The sequence below is a fragment of the Anomaloglossus baeobatrachus genome, chromosome 5 (assembly GCF_048569485.1).
Source record: "Anomaloglossus baeobatrachus isolate aAnoBae1 chromosome 5, aAnoBae1.hap1, whole genome shotgun sequence".
NCBI classification, from domain to species: Eukaryota; Metazoa; Chordata; class Amphibia; order Anura; family Aromobatidae; genus Anomaloglossus; species Anomaloglossus baeobatrachus.
This window is the reverse complement of record NC_134357.1, coordinates 5,320,417-5,336,236: the sequence shown is the minus strand read 5'-3', so window position 1 is coordinate 5,336,236 and position 15,820 is coordinate 5,320,417. Positions and strand designations below refer to the sequence as shown.

At 54.2% G+C, this 15,820-nt stretch overlaps 1 protein-coding gene across 2 annotated transcripts in view; it reads left to right on the top strand.

Annotated features, from left to right (window-relative positions):
- Positions 1-15,820, top strand: part of LOC142310622 (pancreatic triacylglycerol lipase-like) — an 83,159-nt gene that overhangs the window by 52,351 nt on the left and 14,988 nt on the right. The window contains exons 4-8 of one of the 2 annotated variants that reach the window (XM_075348144.1): positions 9,246-9,371; positions 9,441-9,575; positions 11,614-11,722; positions 13,075-13,194; positions 13,285-13,404. In XM_075348144.1, coding sequence (XP_075204259.1) covers positions 9,246-9,371; positions 9,441-9,575; positions 11,614-11,722; positions 13,075-13,194; positions 13,285-13,404 — 610 coding nt within the window. The remainder of the gene's footprint in view (positions 1-9,245; positions 9,372-9,440; positions 9,576-11,613; positions 11,723-13,074; positions 13,195-13,284; positions 13,405-15,820) is intronic. The other variant, XM_075348145.1, reaches the window with a different exon arrangement.

Here is a 15,820-nt window from a genome sequence, read left to right as displayed (position 1 = left end):
GCACGCCCGCTGTCTTGTGTGTGGCTCTACCATTACCCCCAGCAGCACGCCCGCTGTCTTGTGTGTGGCTCTACCATTACGCCCCAGCAGCACGCCCGCTGTCTTGTGTGTGGCTCCACCATTACCCCCAGCAGCACGCCCGCTGTCTTGTGTGTGGCTCTACCATTACCCCCAGCAGCACGCCCGCTGTCTTGTGTGTGGCTCTACCATTACCCCCAGCAGCACGCCCGCTGTCTTGTGTGTGGCTCTACCATTACCCCCAGCAGCCGCCCGCTGTCTTGTGTGTGCTCTACCATTACCCCCAGCAGCACGCCCGCTGTCTTGTGTGTGGCTCTACCATTACCCCCAGCAGCACGCCCGCTGTCTTGTGTGTGGCTGTACCATTACCCCCAGCAGCACGCCCGCTGTCTTGTGTGTGGCTCCACCATTACCCCCAGCAGTCGCCCGCTGTCTTGTGTGTGGCTCTACCATTGCTCCCAGCAGCACGCCCGCTGTCTTGTGTGTGCCTCTACCATTACCCCCAGCAGCACGCCCGCTGTCTTGTGTGTGGCTCTACCATTACCCCCAGCAGCACGCCCGCTGTCTTGTGTGTGCTCTACCATTACCCCCAGCAGCCGCCCGCTGTCTTGTGTGTGGCTCTACCATTACCCCCAGCAGCACGCCCGCTGTCTTGTGTGTGGCAATACCATTACCCCCAGCAGCACGCCGCTGTCTTGTGTGTGGCTCTACCATTACCCCCAGCAGCACGCCCGCTGTCTTGTGTGTGGCTCTACCATTACCCCCAGCAGCACGCCCGCTGTCTTGTGTGTGGCTCTACCATTACCCCCAGCAGCACGCCCGCTGTCTTGTGTGTGGCTCTACCATTACCCCCAGCAGCCGCCCGCTGTCTTGTGTGGCTCTACCATTAACCCCAGCAGCACGCCCGCTGTCTTGTGTGTGGCTCTACCATTACGCCCCAGCAGCACGCCCGCTGTCTTGTGTGTGGCTCTACCATTACCCCCAGCAGCACGCCCGCTGTATTGTGTCTGGCTCTACCATTGCTCCCAGCAGCACGCCCGCTGTCTTGTGTGTGACTCTACCATTACCCCCAGCAGCACGCCCGCTGTCTTGTGTGTGACTCTACCATTACCCCCAGCAGCACGCCCGCTGTCTTGTGTGGCTCTACCATTACCCCCAGCAGCACGCCGCTGTCTTTTGTGTGGCTTTTCCATTACCCCCAGCAGCACGCCCGCTGTCTTGTGTGGCTCTACCATTACCCCCAGCAGCTCGCCCGCTGTCTTGTGTGTGGCTCCACCATTACCCCCAGCAGCACGCCCGCTGTCTTGTGTGTGACTCTACCATCACGCCCCAGCAGCACGCCCGCTGTCTTGTGTGTTGCTCCACCATTACCCCCAGCAGCACGCCGCTGTCTTGTGTGTGGCTCTACCATTACCCCCTGCAGCACGCCCGCTGTCTTGTGTGTGGCTCTACCATTACCCCCAGCAGCACGCCCGCTGTCTTGTGTGGCTCTACAATTACCCCCAGCAGCCGCCCGCTGTCTTGTGTGGCTCTACCATTACCCCCAGCAGCACGCCCGCTGTCTTGTGTGTGGCTCTACCATTACCCCCAGCAGCACGCCCGCTGTCTTGTGTGTTCTCTACCATTACCCCCAGCAGCACGCCCGCTGTCTTGTGTGTGGCTCTACCATTACCCCCAGCAGCACGCCCGCTGTCTTGTGTGTGACTCTACCATTACCCCCAGCAGCACGCCCGCTGTCTTGTGTGGCTCTACCATTACCCCCAGCAGCACGCCCGCTGTCTTGTGTGTGGCTCTACCATTACCCCCAGCAGCACGCCCGCTGTCTTGTGTGTGCTCTACCATTACCCCCAGCAGCACGCCCGCTGTCTTGTGTGTGGCTCTACCATTACCCCCAGCAGCACGCCCGCTGTCTTGTGTGTGGCTCTACCATTACCCCCAGCAGCACGTCCGCTGTCTTGTGTGTGGCTCTACCATTACCCCCAGCAGCACGCCCGCTGTCTTGTGTCTGGCTCTACCATTACCCCCAGCAGCACGCCCGCTGTCTTGTGTGTGGCTCTACCATTACCCCCAGCAGCACGCCCGCTGTCTTGTGTGACTCTACCATTACCCCCAGCAGCACGCCCGCTGTCTTGTGTGTGGCTCTACCATTACCCCCAGCAGCACGCCCGCTGTCTTGTGTGTGGCTCTACCATTACCCCCAGCAGCACGCCCGCTGTCTTGTGTCTGGCTCTACCATTGCTCCCAGCAACACGCCCACTGTCTTGTGTGTGTTGTTTGACCATTACGCCCCAGCAGCACGCCCGCTGTCTTGTGTGTGTTGTTTGAACATTACGCCCTAGCAGCACGCCCGCTGTCTTGTGTGTGGCTCTACCATTACCCCCAGCAGCACGCCCGCTGTCTTGTGTGTGGCTCTACCATTACCCCCAGCAGCACGCCGCTGTCTTGTGTGTGGCTCTACCATTACCCCCAGCAGCACGCCCGCTGTCTTGTGTGGCTCTACCATTACCCCCAGCAGCACGCCTGCTGTCTTGTGTGGCTCTACCATTACCCCCAGCAGCACGCCCGCTGTCTTGTGTGTGGCTCTACCATTACCCCCAGCAGCACGCCCGCTGTCTTGTGTGTGGCTCTACCATTACCCCCAGCAGCACGCCCGCTGTCTTGTGTGTGGCTCTACCATTACCCCCAGCAGCACGCCCGCTGTCTTGTGTGTGGCTCTACCATTACCCCCAGCAGCACGCCCGCTGACTTGTGTGTGTCTCTACCATTACGCCCCAGCAGCACGCCCGCTGTCTTGTGTGTGTCTCTACCATTACGCCCCAGCAGCACGCCCGCTGTCTTGTGTGTGGCTCTACCATTACCCCCAGCAGCCGCCCGCTGTCTTGTGTGGCTCTACCATTACCCCCAGCAGCACGCCCGCTGTCTTGTGTGTGGCTCTACCATTACCCCCAGCAGCACGCCCGCTGTCTTGTGTGTGGTTCTACCATTACCCCCAGCAGCACGCCCGCTGTCTTGTGTGGCTCCACCATTACCCCCAGCAGCACGCCCGCTGTCTTGTGTGTGGCTCTACCATTACCCCCAGCAGCACGCCCGCTGTCTTGTGTGTGTTGTTTGACCATTACGCCCCAGCAGCACGCCCGCTGTCTTGTGTGTGTTGTTTGACCATTACGCCCCAGCAGCACGCCCGCTGTCTTGTGTGTGTCTCTACCATTACGCCCCAGCAGCACGCCCGCTGTCTTGTGTGGCTCCACCATTACCCCCAGCAGCACGCCCGCTGTCTTGTGTGTGGCTCTACCATTGCTCCCAGCAGCACGCCCGCTGTCTTGTGTGTGTTGTTTGACCATTACGCCCCAGCAGCACGCCCGCTGTCTTGTGTGTGTTGTTTGACCATTACGCCCCAGCAGCACGCCCGCTGTCTTGTGTGTGTCTCTACCATTACGCCCCAGCAGCACGCCCGCTGTCTTGTGTGTGGCTCTACCATTACCCCCAGCAGCATGCCCGCTGTCTTGTGTGTGGCTCTACCATTACACCCCAGCAGCACGTCCGCTGTCTTGTGTGTAACTCTACCATTACCCCCAGCAGCACGCCCGCTGTCTTGTGTGGCTCTACCATTACCCCCAGCAGCACGCCCGCTGTCTTGTGTGTGACTCCACCATTACACCCAGCAGCACGCCCGCTGTCTTGTGTGTGGCTCTACCATTACCCCCAGCAGCACGCCCGCTGTCTTGTGTGTGGCTCTACCATTACCCCCAGCAGCACGCCCGCTGCCTTGTGTGTGCTCTACCATTACCCCCAGCAGCCGCCCGCTGTCTTGTCTGTGGCTCTACCATTACCCCCAGCAGCACGCCCACTGTCTTGTGTGTGGCTCCACCATTACCCCCAGCAGCACGCCCGCTGTCTTGTGTGTGGCTCTACCATTACCCCCAGCAGCACGCCCACTGTCTTGTGTGTGGCTCTACCATTACCCCCAGCAGCACGCCCGCTGTCTTGTGTCTGGCTCTACCATTGCTCCCAGCAGCACGCCCGCTGTCTTGTGTGTGTTGTTTGACCATTACGCCCCAGCAGCACGCCCGCTGTCTTGTGTGTGTTGTTTGACCATTACGCCCCAGCAGCACGCCCGCTGTCTTGTGTGTGGCTCTACCATTACGCCCCAGCAGCCGCCCGCTGTCTTGTGTGTGTCTCTACCATTACGCCCCAGCAGCACGCCCGCTGTCTTGTGTGTGGCTCTACCATTACCCCCAGCAGCACGCCCGCTGTCTTGTGTGGCTCTACCATTACCCCCAGCAGCACGCCCGCTGTCTTGTGTGTGACTCCACCATTACACCCAGCAGCACGCCCGCTGTCTTGTGTGTGGCTCTACCATTGCCCCCAGCAGCACGCCCGCTGTCTTGTGTGTGGCTCTACCATTACCCCCAGCAGCACGCTCGCTGCCTTGTGTGTGCTCTACCATTACCCCCAGCAGCACGCCCGCTGTCTTGTGTGTAACTCTACCATTACCCCCAGCAGCCGCCCGCTGTCTTGTGTGTGGCTCTACCATTACCCCCAGCAGCACGCCCGCTGTCTTCTGTGTGGCTCTACCATTACCCCCAGCAGCCGCCCGCTGTCTTGTGTGTGGCTCTATCATTACCCCCAGCAGCCGCCCGCTGTCTTGTGTGTGGCTCTACCATTACTCCCAGCAGCACGCCCGCTGTCTTGTGTGTGGCTCTACCATTGCTCCCAGCAGCACGCCCGCTGTCTTGTGTGTGGCTCTACTATTACCCCCAGCAGCACGCCCGCTGTCTTGTGTGTGTCTCTACCATTACGCCCCAGCAGCCGCCCGCTGTCTTGTGTGTGGCTCTACCATTACCCCCAGCAGCACGCCCGCTGTCTTGTGTGTGGCTCCACCATTACCCCCAGCAGCACGCCCGCTGTCTTCTGTGTGGCTCTACCATTACCCCCAGCAGCCGCCCGCTGTCTTGTGTGTGGCTCTATCATTACCCCCAGCAGCCGCCCGCTGTCTTGTGTGTGGCTCTACCATTACTCCCAGCAGCACGCCCGCTGTCTTGTGTGTGGCTCTACCATTGCTCCCAGCAGCACGCCCGCTGTCTTGTGTGTGGCTCTACTATTACCCCCAGCAGCACGCCCGCTGTCTTGTGTGTGTCTCTACCATTACGCCCCAGCAGCCGCCCGCTGTCTTGTGTGTGGCTCTACCATTACCCCCAGCAGCACGCCCGCTGTCTTGTGTGTGGCTCTACCATTGCTCCCAGCAGCACGCCCGCTGTCTTGTGTGTGGCTGTACCATTACCCCCAGCAGCACGCCCGCTGTCTTGTGTGTGGCTCCACCATTACCCCCAGCAGCACGCCCGCTGTCTTCTGTGTGGCTCTACCATTACCCCCAGCAGCCGCCCGCTGTCTTGTGTGTGGCTCTATCATTACCCCCAGCAGCACGTCCGCTGTCTTGTGTGTGGCTCTACCATTGCTCCCAGCAGCACGCCCGCTGTCTTGTGTGTGGCTCTACCATTACCTCCAGCAGCACGCCCGCTGTCTTGTGTGTGGCTCTACCATTACCCCCAGCAGCCGCCCGCTGTCTTGTGTGTGGCTCCACCATTACCCCCAGCAGCACGCCGCTGTCTTGTGTGTGGCTCTACCATTACCCCCAGCAGCACACCCGCTGTCTTGTGTGTGGCTCTACCATTACCCCCAGCAGCCGCCCGCTGTCTTGTGTGTGGCTCTACCATTGCTCCCAGCAGCACGCCCGCTGTCTTGTGTGGCTCCACCATTACCCCCAGCAGTCGCCCGCTGTCTTGTGTGTGGCTCTACCATTACCCCCAGCAGCACGCCCGCTGTCTTGTGTGTGGCTCTGCCATTACTCCCCAGCAGCACGCCCGCTGTCTTGTGTGTGGCTCTACCATTACCCCCAGCAGCACGCCCGCTGTCTTGTGTGTGGCTCTACCATTACCCCCAGCAGCACACCCGCTGTCTTGTGTGTGGCTCTACCATTACCCCCAGCAGCCGCCCGCTGTCTTTTGTGTGGCTCTACCATTGCTCCCAGCAGCACGCCCGCTGTCTTGTGTGGCTCCACCATTACCCCCAGCAGCACGCCCGCTGTCTTGTGTGTGGCTCTACCATTACCCCCAGCAGCACGCCCGCTGTCTTGTGTGTGGCTCTACCATTACCCCCAGCAGCACGCCCGCTGTCTTGTGTGTGGCTCTGCCATTACTCCCCAGCAGCCGCCCGCTGTCTTGTGTGTGGCTCTACCATTACCCCCAGCAGCACGCCCGCTGTCTTGTGTGTGGCTCTACCATTACCCCCAGCAGCACGCCCGCTGTCTTGTGTGTGGCTCTATCATTACCCCCAGCAGCCGCCCGCTGTCTTGTGTGTGGCTCTATCATTACCCCCAGCAGCACGCCCGCTGTCTTGTGTGTGGCTCTATCATTACCCCCAGCAGCCGCCCACTGTCTTGGGGTCATATCTGACTCAGATCTTTCCTTCACTCCCCACATTCGACCACTCGCTCGCTCATGTCTCCTCCACCTCAAGAACATCTCGAGAATTCAACCTTTATTTTACCATTGATTCTGCAAAAACTCTTAGGCCATGTGCGCACTTTACGTTTTTACCTGTGTTTTGAAAATGCCTGCGTTTTGATTTGTAAGCAAAGTCTGTGGGAAATGTGGATTTCTTGTCCGCACTTTGCTGTTAAAAATGCAGCGTTTAATTTGCATATTTTTGGGCAAAAACTCAGCGTTTAAAGAAGCAGCATGTCAATTGTTTTTGCCATTTGGGTGCGTTTTGCTAACACTGAAGTCAATGAGAAACGGCAAAACGCAAGCAACATCAAAATTCCAGCGTTTTACCTGCTTTTTTGATGCTGAAATCATGCGTTTAGGACCTATTAATTGCATGTGTTTTTGGCAAAATATTAACGGCATGATATGTCCCTTTACACACACAGTCCGACAATTATTTTTAAGAAAATCCATAAATAAATGTAATTTTATGCATAATTATTATCACAAATTTATCATTTTAATAAAAAAAGCCAATTTTTGATTGATAATAATTTTGATTTTTGTTATCAATTTTTCCGTTTTTTTCATAGTGTTTCAATGTTTAATTCTTTTATTTAGCAGTGTCTTTGTATTCAAAACGCATCTGACTTTAAGCAATGAAAAAGCATGTAAATCGCGCTAAAAACGTGGCAAAAACACGGTAAATACGCACGCGTACTTATCACGCTTTTGTGGTCAAAACCAAATGTGGCAAAAAAACATTTCTGCCAGAGGATGCGTTTAGAACTGCAGCTACCTCGACGCAAAGTGCGCACATAGCCTTATGGGTGCTTTACACGCTGTGACATCACTAACGATATATCGTCGGGGTCACGTCGTTAGTGACGCACATCCGGCACCGGTAGCGACATCGCAGCGTGTGACACCAAGGAGCAACGATCGCAAAAGCGTCAAAAATCGTTGCTCGTTGACACGTCGCTCCTTTCCTTAATATCTCTGCTGCAGCGACAGATACGATGTTGTTCCTCGTTCCTGCGGCGTCACACATCGCTGTGTATGAAGCCGCAGGAACAAGGAACATCTCCTTACCTGCGTCCACCGGCAATGCGGAAGGAAGGAGGTGGGCGGGATGTTCCGGCCGCTCATCTCCGCACCTCCTCTGCTATTGGGCGGTCGCTTAGTGCCACCAAACGCACCTCCCCCTTGAAGGAGGGATTGTTCGGCGGTCACAGCGACGCCACTGAAAAGGTATGTGAGTGTGACGCTGCCGTAGCGATAATGTTAACTACGGCAGCGAGCACCAAATGTCGCACGAACGACAGGGGCGGGTGCTATCGCTAGCGATGTCGCAGCGTGTAAAGTGGCCTTTAGTGTCGCTCTTATTCATTCTTGTCTGGACTATTGCAACTCCTCACTAATCGGTCTCCCCATTTTCCTGTCCAACTGCTACACTGATGCCTCCACCTTGTGCCAGTCTTTGCACTGGTTGCCCATCCGGTACAAAGTCCAATATAAACTTCTCTCTCTCACCCACAAAGATCTCCACAGTGCTGCACCACCATACATCTCCTCCTCATCTCTGTCTATTACCTACTCGTCCTCTCCACAGTTCTCAACCCCCTACATCTCTATCACCTACCCATCCTCTCCACAGATCTGCTCAGACCTTCATGTCCTCTCTCATCTCTATTACCTACCCGTCCTCTCCACAGTTCTGCACTGCCCTATAACTCCTCCCTCATCTCTATCACCCTATACATCCTCTCCACAGTTGTACACCGCCCTACATCTCCTTCTCATCTCTATCATCTACCCCTCCTCTCCACACTTCTGCACCACTGTACATCACCTCTTCATCTATGTATATCACCTACCCTCCCTCTCCACAGTTCTCCATTACCCTACATCTCCTCATCATCTCTGTCTTTCACCTACGGAACCATTCCACAGTTCTGTTCTGCCCTACATGTCGTCCCTCATTTCTGTCTATCGCCTAACCGTCCTGTCCACACTTCTGCACCGCCCTACATGTACTCAATCATCTCTATCTCTCACCCTACCCCTCCTTGCCACAGTACTACATCTCCTCCTCATCTCTGTCTATCACTTACGCATCCTTTCCACATTTCTGCACTGCCCTACATGTCATCCCTCATCTCTGTCTTTGACCTACCCATCCTCTCCACAGTGCTGCACCGCCCTACATCTCCTCCTCATCTCTGTCTATGATCCTACCCGTCCTCTCCACAGTGCTGTACCCCTCTACATCTCCTCCTCATCTCTGTCTATGATCCTACCCGTCCTCTCCACAGTTCTGCACCGCCCTACATCTCCTCCTCATCTCTGTCTATCACCTACCTGTCCTCTCCACAGTTCTACACCGCCCTTCATCTCCTCCTCATCTCTGTCTATGATCCTACTCGTCCTCTCCACAGTGCTGCACCGCCCTACATCTCCTCCTCATCTCTGTCTATCACCTACCCGTACTCTCCACAGTACTACAGCGCCCTACATCTCCTCCCTCATCTCTGTCAATCACCTACTCATGCCCTCCAATTTACTAATGGCCTAAGCCTGTAATCCTCTGTAATCCAAACGTCCCTCTCCCGTCAGTGCTGTTGAGGACTGGAGCAGGAAATGTTGGTGCCGCCGTTGTTGTCACATGACACAGCTGGCGCCATATTGGCATCCTCTGGCTGTGATTGGTCTGTCACCTGACTTGCCCATTATCATTTGCAGGAGGTAAATGCCGTTAACCCTTCCACCATCTCGGCCTCGAACTTCAGGACGAGCAGGAAGACGCGGTTCATCATCCATGGCTTTGTTGATAAAGGAGAGGAGAGCTGGCTGATGGACATGTGTAAGGTGCGTGTCCTCTGCTCCCTCCGCTGCCCGCCCTCTGCGGTGCTCACACGTGTCACCTCGTCTCTACAGGCCATGTTACAGGTGGAGGACGTCAACTGCTTCTGCATTGACTGGAGCGGCGGCTCGCGGACGCTCTACACTCAGGCCTCCAATAACATCCGAGTGGTGGGGGCAGAAGTCGCCTATTTCATCGACATTCTCTCGGTAGGTGGTCCGCAGCTCTGATGCCTGGGACAATGCTGCGATCAGTGATTGACAGCTCTTCTGCTGGGGATTGGATCTTGGGCTCTTTGAGACTTTTTTTTAGCAGATCAGCTCCAAAAATTATTTAAAAAATGGTTTAAAGGCTCCTAATATTCAGTCAGTGTCATCCTCGTCGCCATTCACATGTTCCGTTCTTTGAGCAGTTTTTCTGCTTCAGGTTTTAAAAAAACTTGGCGGGAAAATAGTGAGAAGGTGTCCCGTAAGGTCCGATGGACGATGCTCCGAGCTCGGTGCTGTCCAAACGAAGGGACGCAGGAAAAACTCCCCAAACAAGCAGCTTCCACTAGAAAAGCCGGCATTTCTCACGGCCTCAAAACAGCTGCATGTGAACACAGTCTAAGGGACTGTCGTTCTCGCTGATCGGTGGCCGTCTCATAGCCGATGTCACAGGCACCTCCATGAATGATCTGGAGTAGACTGGCTGACATTGTCCTCAGCAGCACATAGTTACACCGGACGGCGCGCTGCTGAGAACAAAGGTCTTATAAACAAAGCTTTCACCTGACTGACCAGCGCGTTGCTCATTTGTCGGGTGATTGTTGCTCTGCTCACATTGCACACAACAACAGCCTCACAGAAAGGTAAAGCAAAGCCAGGAACATAAAACAGCAACTGATCAACGAAACGGCAACAAAGTAACAAATTCCAGCGAGATCAGTAATAATATAACAGCGGGGAAGGCAGCAATGCAGGAACAGTCAGGAGTTGTCCCAAGGTCTCCTGGGGCTGGCAGGCTTTCCTGGGGTCAGCGGGCTCTCTTGGGGCCGGCGGGGTCTCCTGGGTCCGGCAAAGTCTCCTGGAACCTGCGGGGTCTCCTGGGGCCGCCGGGCTCTCCTGGGGACAGCGGGCTCTCCTGGGGACGGCGGGCTCTCCTGGGGTCGGCAGGCTCTCCTGGGGACGGCGGGGTCTCCTGGGGACGGCGGGGTCTCCTGGGGACGGCGGGGTCTCCTGGGGACGACGGGGTCTCCTGGGTCCGGCAAAGGCTCCTGGGGCCTGCAGGATCTCCTGGGGCCGGCGGAGTCTCCAAGAGAACAGCAAAGTCTCCTGGGGCTAGCGGGGTCTCCTGGGGCCAGCAAAGTCTCCTGAGGCCAGCGGGGTCTCCTGGGGTCGGCAAAGTTTCCTGGAGCCAGCAGGGTCTCCTGGGGCCGGCGGGATCTCCTGAGGCCGGAAAAGTCTCCTTGGGCCGGCGGGCTCTCCTGGGATCAGCAAAGTCTCCTGGGGCCGGCGGGATCTCCTGAGGCTGGCAAAGTCTCTTGAGGCCAGCGGAGTCTCCCAGGGCCATCAAAGTCTCCTGGGGCCAGCAGGGTTTCCTGAGGGTGACGGGGTCTCCTGGGGCTGACAAAGTCTCCTGGGGCCGGCGGGCTCTCTTGAGGCCAGCAGGGTCTCCTGGGGTCGGCAAAGTCTCCTGGGGCCGGCGGGGTCTCCTGGGGTCGGCAAAGTCTCCTGGGACTGGCGGGGTCTCCTGAGGCTGGCAAAGTCTCTTGAGGCCAGCGGAGTTTCCCAGGGCCATCAAAGTCTCCTGGGGCCAGCGGGGTTTCCTGAGGGCGGTGGGGTCTCCTGGGGCTGACAAAGTATCCTAGGGCCAGCGGGATTTCTTGAGGCCGGTGGGCTCTCCTGGGGCCGGCGGGGTTTCTTGAGGCCGGTGGGCTCTCCTGGGGCCAGCGCGGTTTCTTGAGGCCGGTGGGCTCTCCTGGGGCCGGCAGGGTTTCTTGAGGCCGGTGGACTCTCCTGGGGCTGACAAAGTCTCCTGGGGCCGGCGGGCTCTGTTTGGGCCGGCAAAGTCTCCTTGGGCCGGCGGGCTCTCCTGGGGCCAGTGGGGTCTCCTGGCGCCGGAAGGGTCTCCTAGAGCAGGTGATGTGTCCTGGGGCCGTTGGGATCTCCTCTGGAGGATTTATCTTCCGCTCTAGGACCCCCCATACATGCAGTGGTACCCCCCAATGCTGTAATATCATGCAGTGGAATGTATTCTGTTTTCCAGAGTAACTTCGGCTATTCTCCTGGCAATGTTCACGTCATCGGTCACAGTCTGGGGGCGCACGCGGCCGGAGAGGTCGGGAAGAGGAGACGCGGAATCGCAAGAATAACGGGTGACTATATACGGAGAAACTTAAAGAAATCTCCAAGCTGAAGTAAAGGGGCCCGTGAAATAAGGAGGCAGACAAGAGCTCTGCTTGCTGGCAGTGAATGAGAGAGGCTATTTTTACATGTTAAAGGGAACCTGTCACCACTTTTTTGGCCTATAAGCTGCGGCCACCACCACCGGGCTCTCATATACAGCGTTCTACCATGCTGCATTCTAACATGCTGTATATAAGAGCCCAGGCCGCTGTGAGAACATAAAAAAACACTTTATAATACTTACTTAACGGTCGCTCGGTGGGCCATATGGGTGTCTCGTTTCTCCGGTGCCGGCGCCTCCTCTTTCGGCCATCTTCGTCCTCTTCTGAAGCCTAGGTGCATGGCGCGTCTACATCATACACACTCGCTGGTCCTGCGCAGGCGCATACAATACTTTGATCTGCCCTGCTCAGGACCTGAATGCCGGTGAGTGTGGATGACATCGGACCCGTCATGCACCGCGGCTACAGAAGAAGGAGAACAAAGATGGCCGGAAGAGGCGGTGCCGGCACCGGAGAACGGAGACAACCATACGGCCAACTGAGCGACCGTTAGGTGAGTATATAAAGTGTTTTTTATGTTACACCCCTGGCCTGGGCTCTTATATACAGCATGTTAGAATGCAGCATGTTAGAATGATGTATATAAGAGCCCGGTGGTGGTGGCCGCAGTTTATAGGCCGAAAAAGTGGTGACAGGTTCCTGTAATGCACAAAAATATGTACAAATCTTCACCTGGTGTGGGTTTACCCATCATACTGCCCTCTAATCCGAGATCACTGCCACTCATTCTGCCCTGTAATCCGAGATCACTGCCCCTCATTCTGCCCTCTAATCCGAGATCACTGCCCCTCATTCTGCCCTGTAATCCGAGATCACTGCCCCTCATTCTGCCCTCTAATCCGAGATCACTGCCCCTCATTCTGCCCTGTAATCCGAGATCACTGCCCCTCATTCTGCCCTCTAATCCGAGATCACTGCCCCTCATTCTGCCCTCTAATCCGAGATCACTGCCCCTCATTCTGCCCTCTAATCCGAGATCACTGCCCCTCATTCTGCCCTCTAATCCGAGATCACTGCCCCTCATTCTGCCCTGTAATCCGAGATCACTGCCCCTCATTCTGCCCTCTAATCCGAGATCACTGACCCTCATTCTGCCCTGTAATCCGAGATCACTGCCCCTCATTCTGCCCTCTAATCCGAGATCACTGCCCCTCATTCTGCCTTGTAATCCGGGATCACTGCCCCTCATACTTCCCTGTAATCCGGGATCACTGCCCCCTGAGAGTATAATCCTGTAACTTCTTTCTTTTTTCTCACAGGACTGGATCCTGCTGAACCCTATTTCCAGGGGACCCCGATTGAGGTGCGGCTGGACCCCTCAGATGCCGCATTCGTTGATGCTATCCACACAGATGCTGCCCCGATGATCCCCAATATAGGTGGGTATAATCCAGGAGGGGCACCGAGGGTACAACTCCCATCCTCCACATTACAACCTAACAGGCCGAGTAACACAAGTTGTGTCGCAGGTTTCGGGATGAGTCAGCTGCTCGGCCACGTGGACTTCTTCCCGAACGGCGGAGAGGAGATGCCAGGATGTAAGAAGAACGCGCTGTCCCAGATAGTGGACATCGACGGGATCTGGCAAGGTAACGATAACGCCTGCAGTCCCATGTAACACCACACATAACACAGTGATATCTCTGAGTACAGATAATGCAGTAGATGTCACCTGCAGTCCCATGTAACACCACAGATAACACAGTGATATCTCTGAGTACAGATAATGTAGTAGATGTCACCTGCAGTCCTATGTAACACCACAGATAACACAGTGATATCTCTGAGTATAGATAATGCAGTAGAGGTCACCTGCAGTCCTATGTAACACCACAGATAACACAGTGATATCTCTGAGTACAGATAATGTAGTAGATGTCACCTGCAGTCCTATGTAACACCACAGATAACACAGGGATATCTCTCTGAGTACAGATAATGTAGTAGATGTCACCTGCAGTCCTATGTAACACCACAGATAACACAGTGATACCTCTGAGTACAGATAATGTAGTAGATGTCACCTGCAGTCCTATGTAACACCACAGATAACACAGTGATATCTCTCTGAGTACAGATAATGTAGTAGATGTCACCTGCAGTCCTATGTAACACCACAGATAACACAGTGATACCTCTGAGTACAGATAATGTAGTAGATGTCACCTGCAGTCCTATGTAACACCACAGATAACACAGTGATACCTCTGAGTACAGATAATGTAGTAGATGTCACCTGCAGTCCTATGTAACACCACAGATAACACAGTGATATCTCTCTGAGTTCAAATAATGTAGTAGATGTCACCTGCAGTCCTATGTAACACCACAGATAACACAGTGATATCTCTCTGAGTACAGATAATGTAGTAGATGTCCCCTGCAGTCCTATGTAACACCACAGATAACACAGTGATATCTCTGAGTACAGATAATGTAGTAGATGTCACCTGCAGTCCTATGTAACACCACACATAACACAGTGATATCTCTCTGAGTACAGATAATGTAGTAGATGTCACCTGCAGTCCTATGTAACACCACAGATAACACAGTGATATCTCTGAGTACAGATAATGCAGTAGATGTCACCTGCAGTCCTATGTAACACCACAGATAACACAGTGATATCTCTCTGAGTACAGATAATGTAGTAGATGTCACCTGCAGTCCCATGTAACACCACAGATAACACAGTGATATCTCTGAGTACAGATAATGCAGTAGATGTCACCTGCAGTCCTATGTAACACCACAGATAACACAGTGATATCTCTGAGTACAGATAATGTAGTAGATGTCACCTGCAGTCCTATGTAACACCACAGATAACACAGTGATATCTCTCTGAGTACAGATAATGTAGTAGATGTCACCTGCAGTCCTATGTAACACCACAGATAACACAGTGATATCTCTGAGTACAGATAATGTAGTAGATGTCACCTGCAGTCCTATGTAACACCACAGATAACACAGTGATCTCTCTGAGTACAGATAATGTAGTTGATGTCATCTGTGGTGTTACATAGGACTGCAGGTAACACAGTGATATCTCTGAGTACAGATAATGTAGTAGATGTCACCTGCAGTCCTATGTAACACCACAGATAACACAGTGATATCTCTGAGTACAGATAATGTAGTAGATGTCGCCTGCAGTCCTATGTAACACCACAGATAACACAGTGATGTCTCTGAGTACAGATAATGTAGTGGATGTCACCTGCAGTCCTATGTAACACCACAGATAACACAGTGATATCTCTGAGTACAGATAATGTAGTAGATGTCACCTGCAGTCCTATGTAACACCACAGATAACACAGTGAGATCTCTCTGAGTACAGATAATGTAGTAGATGTCACCTGCAGTCCTATGTAACACCACAGATAACACAGTGATATCTCTCTGAGTACAGATAATGCAGTAGATGACACCTGCAGTCCTATGTAACCCCACAGATAACACAGTGATATATCTGAGTACAGATATTGTAGTAGATGTCACCTGCAGTCCTATGTAACACCACAGATAACACAGTGATATCTCTCTGAGTACAGATAATGTAGTAGATGTCACCTGCAGTCCTATGTAACCCCACAGATAACACAGTGATACCTCTGAGTACAGATAATGCAGTAGATGTCACCTGCAGTCCTATGTAACACCACAGATAACACAGTGATATCTGAGTACAGATAATGTAGTAGATGTCACCTGCAGTCCTATGTAACACCACAGATAACAGTGATATCTCTGAATACAGATAATGTAGTAGATGTCACCTGCAGTCCTATGTAACACCACAGATAACACAGTGATATCTGAGTACAGATAATGCAGTAGATGTCACCTGCAGTCCTATGTAACACCACAGATAACAGTGATATCTCTGAATACAGATAATGTAGTAGATGTCACCTGCAGTCCTATGTAACACCACAGATAACACAGTGATATCTCTGAGTACAGATAATGTAGTAGATGTCCCCGGCAGTCCTA